General features: G+C 39.7%; 1 protein-coding gene across 1 annotated transcript in view; it reads right to left on the bottom strand.

The window, feature by feature from the left end:
* Nucleotides 1-20,958, bottom strand: part of Ush2a (usherin) — a 696,795-nt gene that overhangs the window by 553,568 nt on the left and 122,269 nt on the right. The window contains exon 11 of the mRNA XM_051148119.1: nucleotides 1,606-1,801. Coding sequence (XP_051004076.1) covers nucleotides 1,606-1,801 — 196 coding nt within the window. The remainder of the gene's footprint in view (nucleotides 1-1,605; nucleotides 1,802-20,958) is intronic.

Here is a 20,958-nt window from a genome sequence, read left to right as displayed (position 1 = left end):
TTAATCTTCACAAAATACATATGTATATTTTTCTGCAGAACACTATTTGCAACAAACAATCCAGTGGCAAAGTTCACGATGAGTTTTAGGTAATTAAAATGTCTTCTTTTTTAAGCTGTGAGATCTGTCTACCACAGGACACATGTCACTCACACAGAGAAGCCCCCACTCCAGTGTATACAAAGGCTCTGGCTTAACTTGTGTTTTAACACCCAGAATTTAAACATGTCTTATAGCCAGGAACAAAGAGAGCCACATGGAAGGAATTCTACATGTCAGTCCTCACATGGGCAGTCCAGGTACACTCCACATCTCAGCCAGCCTGCTTTCCGAAAGTTAGTGTTTGTGTGCTTGCCACAAAGGTGGGAGCACTGCTACCCACGTGTATACAGTCTTCCCTTAAACCAGAGGGAGCGTGCGTGATGTCATAAGACCTGTCCACCATCTTTTAAATAACTAATATGTTTGTATACCAGAGATGTGGAGTTTTATATATACGTGAGTGGACAAAACAGATTGGGTTATATCACACAAAACATATCATTCAGAATTACATGTAAATACATACATATATATGTACATGTATGCATGTGTGCATAGGCTTGTGTGTGATGTAGATATTACTGCCAGCATTTTTATTATTTTGAAGTTCAGGTCAGTGTGAGTAAAACCACACAGGAGTTGGTGTCTTGGGGGACAATAGAAATGCCAAGGTCTTTTTAAAACTTCAAGCAGGACCCACGGCATGCTCAGTTAGAACACAGGGTGCATTCCATCAGAAAACTTTCCTCTCATAATACTCTCATACATCAAAATTTCAAAGTGCATTATGTGCGTGGTGCATTTTGGGCACTTGATAAATTTTGTCCTTATGTGGCGGTGGTTCCCCTCAAAAGTGCTGGATGTAATAAATTGCTATAATCAAATCTAATTTCTGAAAAATACCTGTGGGAGTAACAAACAAAAAAGCATGTCTTGTATAAAAAAATGATAAATAACACTAAAGCTTGCTGTTTATTATAATCAGCTTGGTACAGAATTACAAAATTAAAATTATGTGACCCTTTATAAGTAACTCTAGCAATAAACATGATGTGTGGAATTATGTTGACTTGCTTTGCATTTCATAAGGACAGTTCAAAGAAATATAATGGAAAAATGGAAAGATTTATCACAAAGTACCCTTTAGCACAGAATGTTTTCAAAAAAATCCATTTATTTTGGTCTATTAAAACTAGCAGGGAAATGATTTGCTTAGGATTCATTAAGTGTAAAACATTTTGAAAAAGTGCTAATTTTCTAAAAGAAACATCTATGCAGCAGACAAATTATATTTTTCTATGACTTATTAGTTGATCTGTGTAACTAATGCATCCACTGAATAAAGAAACTTCTGAAGGGTTGATTAAACTGAACTTCAAACTCTAGCTTGATAGAATTATTAATTTAGACATTTTTTCAGACAGTTAATTTTACCCATACTGTTTTTCTCAGACTTGAGCAAGAAAATATGCTTTACCCTTCAGTTAAGAAATCAAATGGAGGCCTTTTTCCCCAGATGGAAATAGAGATGTGACTGTAAACTTGTGCATACCAATAACGTACCAATAACGTTCGCTTTGCAAAAGCATTGGCCTGAATGTTGGTGACAAGTAATGTCTCCATCCACAGTCCCAGAAGGATCGCAGTTACAGGGGCGGCAGCCATCAGGATCCCGTGCCTGCAGGCCATAGAATCCATCCTGGCATCGAAGGCACTCTCTGCCAGACACATGTCTCTTGCAATCACACTGGCCTCCAGTCTACAGGAGATACAACATTTTGTAGAACGATGAACACATCTATTTTTAGATAATTTGCTCATTAGATACAAGACAGGGAAGGAAGAAGCAAAAAAAAAAAAAACCATCCTGAAATGTTAAACAGGCAAGAAGGTGGTCGGGTTGTGCCCCTCACGGCAGAAACATGGAGAGCTTAGGCAGGAAGAAAATTTAGAAGTGAATGAAAATAGATCCGTGGAAGTCAGTTGAATATGACTAAAAGGGAAATGGGAGAATTAAGCACTTAAGCACTATATAAAGAAATCAGAATATAGGCATGTAAGTCCTGAAAATAGAAAAGAGCCTCAGCTAATTTAATCTTCACAACCCCAGCTTAGTTTCACCCCTTTCATTCACTATCTAGTTGGTCCAAATCTGTTTTGAGCATGTAGGTGTTTAAATGAAGAAAAACTTCTCCCCACGATGAGGCAACCCATTGAGGTGCGTTACTAAGGTCCTTTGCGGATAACAGCACAGCCTTAAAGGCTGATCCTGATCTGTGTCTTTCCCCACTCCTCTTTGTGGGATACTTTCATGCTTGCTCACTTATTTGTGGTACCATTTCACAGGTGTCATAGACAGTTAATATTATTGTAAGGTATGCACGTGGTTTCAAACACCTGGGGAAGAGCTTTCAGATTAAAGATTTAAAAGAACCACTGTTGCCTCATCTTTCCTTGTCTGAGATATGAGGTCTTACTGGAATCATTATTTCAGAATAAAGAGGACAACTGATGTGCAAATAACTGAATGATTTTTTAAAGGGTGGAGGGGTTAACACCCTGTTTGCCAGCCACCAGATATGTGAGTCCCCCTAAGGTCATCCAACTGCATAGACAATTGAGGAAGCCAGGTGAGGTTTGGCCATGCCAGTTAGGTCCAGATCTGGGGTAAACCACAGATCCAAAAAGTTGAATGTCTTTTCTTGATTTTTATTTTATTTTTAATTATGTGTGCATTTGCATATATCTATATAGATATACTCATCTCAGAGCAGATGCCCACAGAGGCAGGAGCCATCGGCTCCCCCTGGTTCTGGAGTTACAGGAGATTGTAAGCCATCTAACATAGGTGCTGGGAATGGAACCTGTGTCCTCTGAAAGGGCAGTGGGCACCCTTAGCTGTGGAGCCATCTCTTCAGGCCCAGTTTTAGTATCTTAAGCAGCAAAACTTACCATACACAACATTAATGGCCACAGTTCAGATCACATTTCTATTTCTTTGTCAAACAGGCTGAGCAGGGAGCAGTTTAATCTCTACAATAGTGTGACCTACTAACACTGAGACTCCTAGTACTGCGGGGGGGGGGGGGGGGGGGGGAGAAAAACAGATAAAATGGCACACCAGAAAACAAAAACAGTCCTCATATTTCAGGTCATGGCTGTTTTGCTGCTCTTCAGGACTTAACACACAATGTAGATGACTTTTGATCTTGCCTGACCCATAGTTTGGTGTTGAACACTTTTAGACATATTTACAAAAGAAAAAAATCATACCTGCTCACAAACTCTAGCTAAAATTTGAAACAGCGTTGATAATTTTTCAATCATTCAAAATGTTTTCTAATCTCAATCCCCCTTTAAAGTTATTGGGGCAGAGCCTTGTTAGATTGGCCACACCCACTATCCGCTCAAGATGCTCTCTCTTCCTCCTCCGAAGGGCTGAGACCACAGGTCTGTACCCTAGTCCCTAGCTGCCGGCTTCTATTTTTTTTTTTTTTGCATTTTTTTTATTAATTTATTCTTGTTACATCTCAATGTTTATCCCATCCCTTGTATCCTCCCATTCCCCCCCCCCCCATTTTCCCATTATTCCCCTCCCCTATGACTGTTCCTGAGGGGGATTACCTCCCCCTGTATATTCTCATAGGGTATCAAGTCTCTTCTTGGATACCAGCTGTCCTTCCTCTGAGTGCCACCAGGTCTCCCCCTCCAGGGGACATGGTTTTTGACTTCTTTTGTCATCTCTGAGTTACTTAGAAGTGGGCCAGTTTCTAAATATTTAGTGATGGTTCTGGATATCTTGCTGATTTCAAATTTAACTGACTAGTTACTTCACTATATGTATTCAAGTAATTTACAGTTTGCTGAGGTGTGTTTTATGGCCCCGAATTTAGTCTATTTTTGTGGATATCTTCCATAGACTTCAAAACAAAGCTGCGACACTCAGCTGTTGTTGCTTGGACTCAGTGTTCAGTCAATGACAATGAGGTCAACTTTGTTGACGGTGTTGCTGTAATCTATATGCTTACTGATTTTCTGTCCATTTGTTTTTCCTGGTTATTGAAGACAGGGGTATTGATGTTTTTGCATGAAATTGGGGATTTTTCTATTTTTCCATTCAGTTATATTGGTGTTAGTTTTCTATATATAGTCATTTTGTTTGGCACACAGATGTTAAGAATCGGTAGAGCTTATCATTAAGATGAAAATTGCTCTCTTTGCAATTTATAATTACTTTTAGTATCCTCCATAAAACCATTGCAGTAAGATCTGTGTTTCCCGATATTAATGAAGTCACTGCAGCTTTCCTAAGATTCTTGTTGGAAAGCTGTATTTTCCCACAGTTTACATTTCTTCCGCTTGAACTGTATTTCCTATGTGCTGCATACGCTCAGTTGTAAAGACCCATTCCCAAATGTTGCTCCAACCTTTCACTTATAAGTGGAGCACTGTGATGTAGAGTTTTCACATGCTTATTGTTATGGCCTAAATCTCACCACTGCCTTCTTCCTACTCACTCGTCTGCACTTTGTTTTCTGTTCTTTCCTAGTTTATGTCATGGTAACTTATTGACTCCATCTTGTGTCCAAAATAACTTACATTTTCATTTTGTGATTTTCATTAAGTTTCATTTTATGATTTTAGCATTTTACTGTACATATTTACACAGTCTACCTACGAGGAAAAACCTTGTAACCCTTCCCTCTCTCCCTTTTTACCACTGCCATATAATTTTTCATGTTACAAAGTCCTTAATGTGGTGTTGGTTTTATTTAAATGTTCCATTCTCCCTTAGAGAGAATTAATTTATTGGGAAACACACATTTGGAAGTGCCACTTTTGAAGTGCCTTCTTTCTCTGTATAGATTCATGGGACATGCAGTATTCTACTTCCTCGGAAATACTTTCACAAAGTGTTTTGTATGGTGCAGTTCTTCCTGCAATGGACTGTAACACTATACGCTGTACAATTGAACTTCATCTTCCTCTCAGAAAGACACTCTTGTGGACACTGGATTAAGCTGTGTCATTTCCTTGTGCATTTTCAGTGTAGCTCCATTTTCCTTTCCCTTGAGTTATTTTGGCAGAAGTCTGCTGTCATCTTGCCGTTATTCCTCTGTATGCAATGTGTATTTTTTCCTATGACACTTTAATATTTTGTTTCTATCATGAGAGGAGACAATCAATAGTTCTGAGGAATTTGATGGTTATATTCCTATTTGTTGGTTTCTTCATATTTCTCATTTTTGTCTTTTATTGACCTTCTTGGCTCTGTGACTTTATGGCTTCATATACAATTTTGGAAATTTCTAGCTATCATTTCTTTGTATATTTTTGTCCGTTCCACCCACCTCCTCTCCTCCAGGGAATTCAATTTCACACAAAGTCTTGTAAAGTTGTATGACAGCTCATTGACACTGCTTTCCCTTTTCTTAGTCATCTTTTTTCTCTATGTCTCATTTATGTTGCTATGATGTTAGGTTTCTTAATATTTTACTCAATGGACAATCTACCATCAATTCTAAGCAGTGTTTTTCATCTCATACTCTGTAGGGTTATCTTATGTAAAGTCCTCTTTTTAAAATCTTCTATACCCCCATGTAACTTGTAAAACATGCAAAAATAGAGTTACACTCTTTGTTGTGATATGTTGTTGCAGTATATTTGCCTGACCATTGTTCATGGCCTCAGCTTCTGAAACAGTTTGAATCAGTTGTTTTGTTGCTGTTGTTCATTTTGACTTTCGCTTTTTAAATACTCAGCATGCAGTGCATGTTCTACTTTGTAGCATGCCTGGTAGTTTCCCAGCTGGTAATGGCTGCTTAGCGCCCTTATCCTTCACCCTCCGGATGGTGGTGTTTTCCCAAGCTTTTCACACATAAGATGATCAGCAGTCTTCTGAAGGCTTATGGAATATTCTCTGCAAACCTCTGACATGACTTCTCTAAGCTCTTCTCTGCTTTCTGAAACTAACCACTTTGCTTTCCCTAAACCCTTGATTCCTCTCCTGAGCTAGATATAGACATTCATTCATAGAAGCCATCAGGATAAATTGTAGAACTACAAAATTTAGTCTCTATGACTAGAGGGCAAATTCTTCATTATCTAATGCTTTGGGTCTTGCATGCAATCAATACAATTTGTCTATGTTTTTTTTTTTTTCTTTAGGTGGGAAGATCAATTCACTTTTTGTTTTAGTTTAATGTAGAAGTTGCTTGAATGGTTATAAATATCTTTTTTTATTTTATTAATTTATTCAGATTACAACTAAATTGTTATCCCATGACTTGTATCCTCCCATTCCTCCCTCCTGCTTTCACCCTATTCCCCTCCCCTAGGTCTATGACGGAGGGGGACCTCCTCCCCCACTATATGGTCATAGGCTATCAAGTCTCATCTTGGTAGCCTGCTTATTCTTTCTTTGAGTGTCACCAGGCCTCCCCACCAAGATGAGGTGGTCAAATATGGAGCACCAGAGCTCATGTCAAAGTCAGTCCCTGCTCTCCACATAAGTGTGGAGAATGTCTTGTCCATTGAGTAGATCAGAGCAGGGGTTCAATGTTTAAAAGCCCCTCAGTTGAAGAATGGATAAAGAAACTGGTACATTTACACTATGGAATACTACTCAGCTATTAAAAACAAGGAAATCCCAAAATTTGTGGACAAATGGATAGGACTAGAGATGATCATAATAAGTGAGTTAACCCAGAAACAGAAAGATTCACATGGCATATACTCACTTCAAAAGGCATGTCCCATGAAAGTCTTCACTTACCAGGAGATTGGGATAGATTTGAGGACATCCTACTAAGACTCTAGGTAAGAGAAATATAGGAGATGGGGAAATAGAAGGATACAGAGGGTCCTAGAAACCTACAAGAAGAACATCATGATGGGTGGATTGGGGCCCAGGGGGGTCTGCTTAAACTATTGTGCTAACCAAGGATAATACAGTGGTTATAAATATCTTAACACCTCTTTATCATAAAAAAAGAGCAGGAAAAAGGAAGCAGTGCAAGCTAGTTTAAAAGAAAAGTAGAGCCGGGCGTGGTGGCACACGCCTTTTATCCAAGCACTTGGGGGGCAGAAGCAGGTGGGATCACTGTGAGTTAGAGGCCAGCCTGGTCTACAAAGTGAGTCCAGGACAGTTAAGGCTATACAGAGAAACCCTGTCTTGAAAAACAAAAACAAAAACAAAAAATAATAAATAAATAAATAAATAAATAAATAAATAAAAAGTAGATAAAAAATTCAGAAGGAATTCATTGTCAGCACTTAACATATTATGGAGGGAGTTGTATTGGGAGAACTTTATTCAGGTATTTTACATAAGCTTCAGGCTTTGAACCCAAATAAGAGAGACATCTACTTGTAACTCCACAGAATAGAAATGGCACGAATCAAGGTCTCATAAACTCCCCCATCTGCTCAAGAATTCGGTCTTGAAGCCATACAAACTAGAATCCTAAATCTGCAACTATCCAGTCAGAACAACACTTTCTTGAAGGGAACTTCTGGACTGTAACAGAGTCTGCATAGTAACTAAAATAAGAGGAGCACAGAGCACCCTGAGGTCTTGAAGAAGACAAAAAAAGTATGTGGAGGGTGCATAGTGGCTCCTTTAGAGATTAACAAATTAACATAAAGATTGCCCATGAGGTGTTTAGAAGGACTGAAAAAATAATTATAAAGTTATTTTTCTCAAAGAAATACAGATAGTAAGTTTTGAATGTTGTTTGAAAAGTACACATTTAAATATTTGCTCTAAAATTGTAAAGATTTTTGGTTGTGGTGGCACATGCCTATACTTTGAATATGTGGGAAGCTGAGACAGACAACACCTGAAACTCTTGCCTCAGATTTGCACATAACTATCTTTCATGGCTTATGCCAAACATGACCCAGACACAAGACATGTGCTGGTTGCACATGTAACATGAAAATATTCCTCCTTAAAGTGGTTTTCCCAAGGTTCATACCATGTTTCACTTCTTCCATTGTATTTTTGTTTGGTAAATAAAACCAAGCCCGCTATTTTTATACCTTTTGATTACGTCTTGCCTCCACCGCAGGTATGTTTGTTGTTTGGCCATTTCTGAGAATATCCTCATCTTTCATGTGTGAGCATGTTCATGTGTGTGTGTGAGTCTCTCTCTCTCTCTCTCTCTCTCTCTCTCTCTCTGTGTGTGTGTGTGTGTGTGTAATATGCACCTATCTACCACTTGAGACAGAGAGTTCTCACTGAACCTGGAGCTAAGCTGATGGCAATGAAGCTCCAGCAATTTTCCTGTTCCCCACTCACTACCACCCAAACACACAGACACACAGACACAGACACCGACAGACAGACACACACACACACACACACACACACACACACACACACACAATGTTAATGTTAAAGGCTTGACTGTGGCCATGTCTAGTTTTGCGGTATGCTCTAAGGGTTTGAACTCAGATCCTCATGCCTGCACACCACTGAGTCTTCTCCTTAGCCTCTCATCTTCCATTTGCAAAAGAAGCTAAACTTCAGGATGATCATGTGGTTTTGGGAAAGTCAGTCAGAAAGGACTCTTCACATCCAAAGCCATTCCATAGCCACAATTCTCATTTTACTGCGAATGCTAAACTGCAAGGCCAGTAACAGCAGCAGAAAGGGTGTTGTGCCCACAGAAGGGTAATGACATGGCTTACACCTGTCAGGAGCTGACAGCACGCTGGCAGAATCAGCCAAGGGCTGCGGCTGTGACCACGTGATTCCCCTGACAGCACTGACACTGGCTAGTGGTGTCACCATGCCATCTTGTGATCACACCTAGAGCCTCTCCAACTTTGGACAAAAGCGTCCACATCAGTTATACATGTACCACAGAAGCCATGTGGTAATAGTGCCTTCACTGCTGGGTGGCAACTGTCACAGATTTGGCAGGGATATTAGTGACAGCATAAAAAGAAATGTACTGAAACCGAAAGTTTAAAACACACACACACACACACACACACACACCAAGTTAAAAACAAAACGTATCTTATTAGCTTTCCCACCTCTCCTCCACATTCACAGATGAAAAACTTAACATACTAAATTCAAGACACTGAGTAAAACCTTACACAGATTCTAGTGAAGAAGTGTTAAAAATTGGTGTGTTTTTCCTTAAAGAAAGCATAAAGCATGACTTTTAAGTGTGTAAGTAAACACAGCATTTCCCACAATTTCTGTCATCATAAGTAAAGTGAAGAAAAAATTATGTCTGCGTGAGCACATATTTGGCTGGTGGTAGAAAAAACTGCACGATCTATAGATGACGTCTTCCCACAGCACTCAGTAAAAGCCAATGAGGTAATGGTGATGTTGCCAAAGAAAGAATTAGTAAAGCAAATTCGGAAACTAAATAGAATCTAGAGGGTTTGTCAGGACAGACAAAGTACAAATGCTGGAAGAAGAAAAGAAACCACTTAATCAATGAATATAGTCTTCAAAATACTTTCTTCTCGTGTAAAGAAGATGGCTGAGGTATGTACCCTGTGACCTCATGACGTCACACAACAGTAAGGAGCTCTCGTGGTTGGAAGCATACTTTTCCATCCAGGCTTGCTATCAGTATCTGGCACCTGTACACAGAATGATCTTAATAAGCTTGCTTCTTGTGTGTGTGTGTGTTGCGTGTGTGTGTGCCTATGTGTATGTCTCTGTGTTTGAGTGTCATATGTACATCTATGGGAGTTCATTATAGGAAGATTAGAGGAGCATGCTGGTTTTTCTATCATGTATGGCCTTGTTCCCTCCTACTATTATTTGAATAAAAATGCCCCTCAGAGGATCATATATTTGAATGTTTGGTTCCCAGTTGGTGGACAGTATAGGAAGCATTAGCAGGTGTGGTCTTGTGAAGGAGGTGTGCCACTAGGGGTGGGTTTTGAAAATTCAAAAGCCTACTCCAGGCCCTCTCTCTCTCTCTCTCTTTGTCTGTCTCTCTGTCTCTCTCTGTCTCTCTCTCTCTGTCTCTCTCACTCTCTGTGTGTGTGTGTGTCTCTCTCTGTCTGTCTGTCTCTCTCTTTCTCTCTGTCTCTGTCTCTGTCTCTCTCTCTCTCTCTCTCACTCTCTGTGTGTGTGTGTCTCTCTCTGTCTGTCTGTCTGTCTCTCTCTTTCTCTCTGTCTCTCTCTTTCTCTCTGTCTCTGTCTCTCTCTCTGTCTCTCTGTCTCTCTCTCTCTCTCTCTCTGTGTGTATTTGTGTGTGTGTGTGTGTGTGTGTGTGTGTGTGTGTGTGTGTGTGATGCCTTCCTTCATGCTACCATGCCCCCGCCATGATAATGGACTAACCCTCTGCAACTGTAACCAAGCTCCTAATCAAATGATTTGTTTTTCCTATACATTGCCTAGGACATGGTGTCTCTTCAGACTGCTAAGATGCCTTGAGACAGAGTCTCTCAATGCACATGGAGCTAGTGTGGTGATCAGGGAGACCCAGGGATCCATCTGTCCCCACTTTGCACAGCACTGGGGTTACAGTTTATGTAAGATGGCGGTCTCCACTTAGGCCATGCTTACTCAAGGGTTGCTCTTACCACCTGAGCCACCTCCTGGTCCTTGTCACTAAATTCTGGTAATGATACTTGTGTGGTATTTTCAATGAGATGTGGTAAGAGACAGTTCCTCTGGTGAAGAGAGAATGGCATACTTTCTGTAAAAACACAACAATCAATAAAAGCATCAAGTCAAAGTTGTATTTTATTTTTCTTATTACCAAGGAATGGAGATTCCGGGTAATATATTTTTTATGAGAGTGTGCAACTAACTGCTACTCAACAAAGTCTAAGTGCCATGATGGGGATGCAATGGGGCTTTTTTCCCCTCATCAAATGCTCCTCGTGCCACCTCAGCAGGGATCACAGTTTCTGGACCTAGCTTGAAGTGCCTTTGTACACTGATCACCCCAGGGTGATTCAGACTTTTTGAATGGTTTTGTGGACGACATGCCACAAGAGGAGAATATGAAGGAGGGAGGCAAAACCATGCCTACAAACAAATGCATAAACATGACCAGCTTGTCTTCTGCAAATAGGAATTTTATTTCCTGTAGATAGTTGTGGCGTTTTTTTTCCTTCATTTTACTCTATTTTAGATTTTTACTACAATTTTAAAGAGAAGTTGTAAGAATAAATAGATTTGCCTTCACTCTTCCCTACAGAGGCCACACAGGTACCCAAAGTCCCAGGATTCTGCTCTATTGGAGGCCACAGTGGTAAGAACCTGAATGCAAACATCCAAGACTTCCTCAGAGCCTGCCTAGCTTCTCTAATATCTCCTCTGCCCTGTCCCTATATGCTGGCACACAACTCTGGCATAACCCCACTGCTCTACAGGAGGCTATGCTGGTATCCAGAACCACAGAGATCACTCTGATACCAGGAATTACAGAGTCCACACCAACTCCCCAAATCCCTGAACCCCTGAAACCCAGAAGCCACACAAGCCACCAAAACACCAGTGTTGACATCCTACTGGACCTAAAGACTTTCTGGTCGCCATAACCATGAAGGCCAGAAGAACAGAGGGCACAGAAACCAGGGAGAGGAGGAATTCCACCTTACAAAGAAATACTCAGAAATTGGCACCTAAACTTACAATTACCACAAGCCCAGGTGAGTAGAGGCCAGTGTGAGAGCACAATTAACCTCAGCCATGGCAATTTGGCATTACCAGAGCCCAGCTATCCTGCTACAGCGATGCCTGTATATTATAGTACAGCTGGAGCACAAGAAAATGGCTTTAAATCCAATCTCCTGAAGATGATAGAGGCCATTAAAAACGAAATAAGTAAATATCATAATGAAAATTTAAAAACACAAACAAACATGTGAGAAAAGAATAAAACTATGCACCTGGAAATGTAAGTAGAGGCAATAAAGAAACACAAACTGAGGTTATCTTGGAGATGGAAATCTAGGTAAGTGGACAGTAACTATAGAAGCAAGCATCACCAACAGAATACAAGAGATGAAAAAGCAATCTCAGGCAGTGAAGATACAATAGAAGAAATGGACACATCAGTCAAATAAAATGTTAAATCTTAGAGTTCGTGACATAAAACATCAAGGAAATCTGGACACTATGGAAAAACCAAACCTAAGAATAATAGGAATAAAAGAAGGTGAAGATTCCAAGCTCAAAGGCCCAGAAAATATTTTCAACAAAATCATAGAAAAAACTTTTCCTAACCTAAAGAAGGGCATACCTACAAGGGTATAAGAATCTTACAGAACATCAAATAGATTATACTAGAAAAGAAAGTCCCCCGTCACATAATAATCAAAACATTAAATGTGTAGAACAAAGAAAGACTATTAAAAGCTGCAAGGACAAAGAGCCAAGTATCATAAAAAGGCATACCTATCAGAATTATACCCAACATCTCAATGGAGACTTTCAAAGCCAGAAGGGCCTGGAGAGATAGCCTATAGACTCTAAGAGACCACAGATACCAGCCAAGACTACTATACCCAGCAAAACTTTTATTCACTATAGATGGGGGAAAAAAAAGATAATCCATGACAAAGTCAAATTTAAACACTAATCAATCCAGAAATGTAGCCCTACAGTGGATACTAGAAGGAAAGCTCTAACCCCTGGAGGTTAACTACCCATTAAAACACAGGAAATAATTTCACTTCAGCAAAACCTAAAGAAAGGAAACATGCATGTCACACATTTATGCATGTGCGTGTGCACGCACGCGCGCACGCACACGCACACACACACACACACACACACACACACACACACACACACTACCACCACTACCAACAACAATGATTATTGGTCATTAATATATCTCATTATTAATGGACTCAATTCCCCAATAAAAAGAAATAGACTAACAGAATGGACATGAAAACATTCTTGTACTGCATATAGGAAACACACCTCAACATCAAAGATAGACATTACCTCAGAGTAAAGAGCTGGAGAAAAGATTTTCCAAGCAAATAGACAGACCCAAGAAGCAAGGTGCCGTAGCCATACTAATATCTAACAAATAGATTTCCAACCACAATTAATCAAAAGAGAAGGGGAAGGACACTTGATATTCATCAAAGGAAATATCTACCAAGATGGCTCTTGAATTCTTAATATTTATGGTCCAAACATAAGGGCACACACCTTTGTAAAAGAAATATTACTAAAGCTTAAATCACCTGTTGAGACCTACACATCAAGAGTAGAATACTCCAACACTCCACTCTCACCCATGGACAGCACATATGGACAAAAGCTAAACAAAAAATTAATGAAACTAATAGATATTATGAGTCAAATGGACCTAACAGATTCTACAAAACACTTTAAACAAACACAAAAATACATTTTCTTCTTAGCACCTCATGGACTCTTCTTCAAAATTGACACAAACTTAGTCACCAAGAGAGTCTCAACAGATATAAGAATATTTTTATATCCCCCTGTATCCTAACAGACAACCATGGATTAGAGCTGGATTTCAAAAGCAACAGAAACAACAGAAAGCCTAAAACCTCATGGCAACTGAATAGCATTCTACTGAGTAACCACTGGGTCAAGGCAGAAATAAAGAAATTAAAGACTTCCTAAAATTCAGTGAAAATGAATGTACAGTATACCAAAGCTTGTGGGACACAATGAAATCAGTGCTAAGAGGAAAGGTCATAATGGTAAGTGTCTTCATTAAAAACTACTAGAGATATTTCATACTAGGAACTTAGTAGCACAACTAAAAGATCTAGAATAAAAAGAAGCAAACATACCCAAGAGAAACAAACAGCAGGCAATAATCAAACAGAGAGCTAAAAAAAAAAAAAAAAAAATCAATAAATTAGAAACAAAAAGAACAATATAAAGAATCAATGAAACAAAGAGTTGGTTCTTTGAGAAAATCAACACCCTAGACAAACCCATATCCTACCAAACTAAAAGGCAGAGAGACAGTATCCAAATCAACAAAATAAGAAACAAAAATGAGTATATAACAACAGACACTGAAGAAATAGAAGAATTCATTAGGTTATACTTTAAAAGTCTATATACCACAAGATTTCAAAATCTACAAGAAATAGAGAATTTTCTAGATTTATACCACTTATCATATTTAAATAAAGATCAGATAAACAATTTAAATATTCATATAATATCTACAGGAATGGAAATAGCAGCAGTCATCACAAGCCTTCTAATCAAAAACAAATAAACAGCCCCTGGCCAGATGGTATTAGTGCAGAATTCTACCAGAAGAGTTAATACCAATACTCCTCAAATTATTCCACAAACTAGAAATAAAAGCAAGACTGCCAAATTCATTTTATGAGGCCACAGTCACCATGTCACCCAAACCATACACAAAGACTCAACAAAAAAATAAAAGAAATTTACAGACCAATTTCTCTCATGAACATTGATGTAAAATTACTCAATAAAATAGTCACAAACTGAATCTAAGAACACATCAAAGAGATCATCTATCATGATCAAATAGGCTTTATCCCAGAAATACAGAGATAGTTCAACATATGAAAATGAAATTTAAAAGAAACACACGATCAACTCATTCGATGCTTTAAAATAAAGCTTTTGACAAAATCCAACACCCCTTTGTGATAAAGGTCTTGGAGAGATCAGAGATACAAGGAACACACCTAAACATAATAAAGGCAAAATACAGAAAGCCAATAATCAATTTTAAATTAAATGGAGGGAAACTCAAAGCAATTCTACTAAAAACAGGAACAAGACAAGGCTGCCTACTCTCTCCATGTCTATTCTATATAATACTTGAAGTTGTACCTAGAACAATTAGACAACTAAAGGAGATCAAGGGGATAGAAATTTGAAAGAAATAAGTCAAAGTATTGCTATTTATAGATGATATAACAGTATAGACAATCAACCCCCAAAATTCTATCAGGCAACTCCTACAGATGATAAACACTTTCAGCAAAGTGACTGGATACAAGATTAACTCAAAATATCATTAGCCATCCTACATACAAATGATAATTAGTCTGAGAAGGAAATCAGGGAATCAACACCCTTTGCAATAGCCATGAATAATATAAAATATGTTGGCAAAACTCTAACCAAACAAGTAAAGACTTGCATAAAAAGAACTTCAAGTCTTTGAAGAAAGAAATTGAATAAGATGGAAAGATCTCCTATGTTCATGGATTGGTAGGATAACATAGTAAAAATGGCCATATTACCAAAAGCAATCAACATATTCAATGCAATACCATCAAAATTCTAGCACAAGTATTTATAGACCTTGAAAGGGCAATACTCAACTTTATATGGAAAAACAAAGAACTCAGAATAGCTAAAACAATCCTATACCATATAGGAACTTCTGGAGGTATCACCATCTCTGATTTCAAGCTGTACTACAGAGCCATAGCAAAAAACAAACAAGCAAACAAACAAAAACCAAACACACACACACACACACACACACACACACACACACACACACACACACACACACACACATGACATTGGCATAAAAACAAACTGGAATCAAATCAAAGACCCAGATGTAAATCCATACCTATACACACCTGATTTTTCACAAAGAAGCCAAAATTTTACAATTGGAAAAAGAAAGCATGTTTAAAAAAATGGTGTGGGTCTAACTGTATGTTGGCATGGAGAAGAATGCAAATAGGTCTTTATCTGTCACCCCGCAAAAAACTCAAGTCCAGGTGGATCCAAGACCTCAACGCAAAGCCAGATACTTAACCTGATAGACGAGAAAGAGGGGAAGAGCCTTGAACTCATTGGCCCAGAAGACAACTTTCTGATCAGAACACCAATAGTGCAGGCACTAATATCAATATGGTGGTTTCTCAGAAAATTAGGACTCCATTTACTTCAAAACCCAGGTATACCACTCCTGGGCATATACCCAACGGACTCTCCATCCTACCACAAGGAAATTTGCTAGAATATGTTCATAGTAGCTTTATTCATAATAGCCAGAAACTGGAAACAACTTAGATGCCCCTCAAATGAAGAATGGATAAAGAAAATGTAGCACATTTACCCAGTGGAATATTACTCCACTGTTAAAAAAAAAAATAGCATCACAAAATTTATGGGCAAATGGGTGGAACTAGAAAAAATAATCCTGAGTGAGGTAGCCCAGACCCAGAATGAAAAACATGATTTATATTCACAAGTGGGTGTTAGATATAAATTAAAGGATAAATATGTTATCGTCCATAGACCCAGAGAAACTACATAATGAGGGGTGCTCAAGGGGAGATGCATGATGCATTGATCTCTCTGGGAAGGGGAAATAAAATAGATACTATGAGTAGAATGCAAGTGGGGTGGGGATGGGAATAGGAGGTATCAGGTGCGGGGAGGATGGGGGAGAGACAACTGGAAATGGGGGACATGTCAGGGACAAGCTATAAACCTAGTGCTATGGAAACTCCCAGGAATGAACAAAGGTGACCAGAGCTAAGATTCCTAGTAGTGGAGGAAATGGAGCCTGAACTGGAATCTCCTATAATCAAGAAAGACTTCCAGTGGAGAGATTGGGACATCAACCCAGCCACAAAACTGCTGACCTACAATTTGTCCTGCCTAAAAGATGTGCTGGAATAAAGGTGACACAGAAAAGGTGGGTGTAGCCAGCCAATGACTGGTCCAACATGAGACCCGTTCCACGAGAGGGAATCCACACCCTGACTGGAGGCCCAGAACCCAGAGGCTGGATAGGCCAGAGACCTAGAATAGAACCACACATGATGGGGGGTGGGGGGAAAGTCAATGAAATGATTCCTAGTTTTATCCTACTGTACTCCTAGATTAGTGCCTAGTCCAATTTATCATCAGAGAGGCTTTAGCCAGCAATTTATGGAAACATGCAGAGAATCATAGCCAAACATTATGTGGCGGTTAAGGCATCCTTCGGAAGAGAAGAGTGTAGGAAGGACTGGAGGAGCCAGGGAGTTCAAGAATACCACAAGAAAACCCACAGAATCAGCTAACCTGGGCTCATAGGGGCTCACAGCGACTGGAACAATTAGGGAGCATGCATGGGTTTGACCTAGGTCCACTGCATATAGGTTACAGTTATATAGCTTGGTCTTCTTGTGGAAACCCTGAGAGTGGGAGCTGGGGTTGGGGTCTGCTTCCGACTCTTTTGCCTGCTTTTGGGAACCTTTTTCTCCTACTAAGTGGCCTTATCCAACCTTAATACAAGGGGAGGTCTTACAGCAACTTGATATGCCATGTTTGGTTTGATATCCATGGGAGGCCTCCCCTTTTCTGAAGATAAAAGAGAAGAGGTGAATGGGGTGGGGCAGGTAAGAGGGAGGGGGTGTAATGTATGAGAGAAGAAATTTTTTAAGAAATTAAAAATATATCCTGCCTTCATTTTTAATCTTAGGTTGAAAATGTTTACTGTTTGTTACTAAGTAGACCCTTCACTGTGGCTATTATGCAGACAGTCTTCTCAGCTTGAGAAATGTCTATGTCCACTTTACAGGGTTTATCATGGACAAGTTTTAATATTTTTTGAAAGTTCTTTTTTTACAATTTATTGAAATGATTACAAGGAACTTCTCTTTGTGCTTCTGTGGTTTATTACATTAACTATGATAAAATATTATATTAATTAAAATGCATAATTGACTAAAATAGTATTTGATTTTGAAATAGTCAAATAACTTTGCATTCCCAAGGTACATGCCAACCAATCATGGTGCATTATTATAGTTTATATTGCAGGAGTCATGTCAGTAATTGTTGTATAGGTATTTTGCAACTATGTTCACATGGAATATTCATATGAAATTTTCTGTTAGTGCTTGGTGAGGCTATGGGATTGGAGTTAGGGAATCTTCACAAAGTGATCTGAGAATTATGTGTTTCTCCTCAGTGTTCTAAATGCATTTGTGAGACCAATATGATGGTTCAGTGTGGACTATAACTGCATGCCATGGAAAATATACCAGTGAAGCCATGGTGGCCTGGAATTTTCCTTACCTAAGGGATTTTCATTTTTTGAGGAACATTACAGCAACATTGGCTCTAGAGATGAACCTCTTGGCAGATAACATCAGAGTGGAAGCTGTTTACACAGGTGGTAGAACTTGAACAGTCAGACGGGAAGCCAGAGAGAACGCAGATGGGCACAGCGGAAGTGAGACAATGATCACATGATTAGGACAGGAAAGCAGACAGAGATCAAACATCCAGACTGAAAGCCAGGTGGTGCTAATGTGTTGCAGCAACTCAGAGATCACATGGTCAGACAAGGAGTCAGATGCAGATTGTTTTTCATGCACAGAAGCTGGACAGAGATCAAACAGCATAGTGGTAAACATACAGAGCACACATGGAAGTACAAGAAGCCAGACAGAGCTCACAAGGTCCAAGGAGCATCAAGATAGAGGACATGTGGCCAGACGGAAGCCAGGTAGACCTCACAAGACCATAGAAACCCAGAGAAGCTTACACAGAATGAAAGGAAATAAGACAGAAAGGAGAAAGCCCAATAATTATCATTCCTTCGTCCCATCATTTTGAAGGAACCATCATATAATATTTCCACAGCAGGACTAAGCCTTAGACACAGGGCCTTTGTCCAAACCACGGTTTTCACGTTTCCCCAGATTCTAGCAATTAAGCACTTTGATAGATAGCAACACCCTCCAAAATAAATCCTTGCATAACATCCATGTCAAGCCCAGGAGACTAGCCATCTGAAAGGACACCTAAGGAGAAATGGGTTGAAAGAAACCACTGGAAGTCACAGGACCTGGGCTGCATCACTACCCATATGGGAGAGAACAGGCGACGAGAACTGGAGAACTCAAAACGTGAACTGGTGAACTGGGGAAAGGAACACACATGGCTTTGTGGCCAATAAGGTGGATGGAGGAGATTTTCAGTGAGAGGCAAGGGGAGCAGATAGGTCAGGCTCCAGGGAGCCTTAAAAACTGCCCAAACTGGGTGCATGTGATCAACGAGGCCCCATGTTAAGAAGAAATTTGTTTGGGATGTGAATAGGCAGGATAGGTTGTTGAAAAGAATCACAAAGGAAGGACGGAATTTTCCTTGGAAATGGCAAAATTAAAAACCCTTAGTTCATTTAAAAAAGAGCGTAGTTACTCATGGAGAAAGTTAAAATTTTAACAGTTCTGGGTGACTTGTTCATTCATTTTATATGTGACTCTACTAGCAGAGTGCCTGGGACAGTCTTATCCCATGGTACATGTGAAGTGAATTATTAGAAATCGGTCATTGTATCACTATAAATATGTTTAGAAAATGTTGTTAAACATAGTGGGGATCATGGTGTGTGTGTGTGTGTGTGTGTGTGTGTGTGTGTGTGTGTGTGTGTGTGTGTGTGTGCTAGGAAGATTCATGGTAGAGTCTCATGTAGGCCAGTCTTGCCTCAAACTCACATTGTAGACATGAATGACACTGAATTATCGATCCTAGATGCCTCCACATCCCATTGCTGGGAGCCAAAACACCCAGTCCAGAAGTCAGACTTTCTACTCAATGTTGGTAAGGAATTAGCTACGACTCCTAGAATGCCTTTTAGACAACATTTATTCAAATGGCTATTGTGTGACCATGGTTATTAAAATATTCAAACATAGATGACATTTTTAAATATAGAGGGAAAATGAACACGCACATCTATATCCAGTGTGTACTTGCATTTGCAAGTTTGGCCCTTTAGTTCTATACAGCTAAATAACCCAGAGCTGAGCAATGAAAACGTGGAGCTCAGGCGCCTTCCTTCTGAAACTCACGGCTGAGCCATCCTTTGGCATCCGTTACTTCAACTACTGGATACTTAGCTGCTGCCAAAAGTTGCTTAATTCCCAGACTCAAGACGGCTTGGGAATGCATTAGCTGGTACATCCCATTACTCTTAGGCGCTGATCCCCAGGAAAACAGGCTTACCAAGCTGGACCAACACTGGAGTAAGACTCTTAAATTTAAATACTAGGGAGACACTGGTTTTTTTTTTTTTTTTTTTTTTTTCAAATGATGGGGACTGGAGAGATGGCTCAGGTGGCTGAAATCTTGTATTACAAGCATGAGGTCCAATCTGAAGAAATTATTAAAAACTTGGGTGGAATGATGGACACTTAAAATCACAATGCTGGAGGTTATTGAGCGAGGGGGATACCTGGGCTAGATGGCCAGCCAGCTCAGCCTAACTGGGAAATCCCAGACTAATGAGAGACCCTGTTTCTAAAATAAAAAACAGTGATGGAGCCCAAGAAGGGTCATCTATGGGTGACCTCTGACCTCTGTCCTACATGCATACACATACACATGCACACACGTAAGCTACAAACAAATGCATGTGCACATAGTCCTGAATACACATGCACACACGTACAGAATTTATAAAATTCCTTATCATTGTCCTGATGTTTATAAGGCAGTGTTTTCCACCTGCCAGGAGTTGGCAAGGCCCTGCCGATGCTGTCAGCCCTGGGTGTGACCCCTTTCCCTAATTTCCTGGCTTTGGTGCAACAGGCCACTGGCTTACGGTTCTCGTCTGATTTCACTGCTACAAACAAGTGTCATGGATTGGAAGAAGATGATGAAGAAAGCGCACCATGACCCTTGTTTCCATGCAAGTGTTTTGTGATTCCGCTGTCATCTTGTTCCGCCATTGAAATGTTCCTTTGAGAAGAGAAGCTCCCACGGTGCTGGGAAATGGACGTGCTTTCTCTCTGTCAGCCTGGTGTGCCTGACGGTGCATTTCTGAGAAAGTGCTTTCCTCTGAACTCTCAGACTTGCCCGTGGCAGTCTCTAATTATGGGTGAGACATAACATTCTGGTCTGTTCACAGGAAGCTGTGTGGATGGTGCTCAGCCTTTTGAATGTCCAGAACAGAAGAGTCCAAG

The sequence above is a fragment of the Acomys russatus genome, chromosome 6 (assembly GCF_903995435.1).
Source record: "Acomys russatus chromosome 6, mAcoRus1.1, whole genome shotgun sequence".
In the NCBI taxonomy this organism is placed as follows: domain Eukaryota; kingdom Metazoa; phylum Chordata; class Mammalia; order Rodentia; family Muridae; genus Acomys; species Acomys russatus.
Note: the sequence above shows the minus strand (reverse complement) of the source record. Positions and strands in the feature narration are given on the sequence as shown.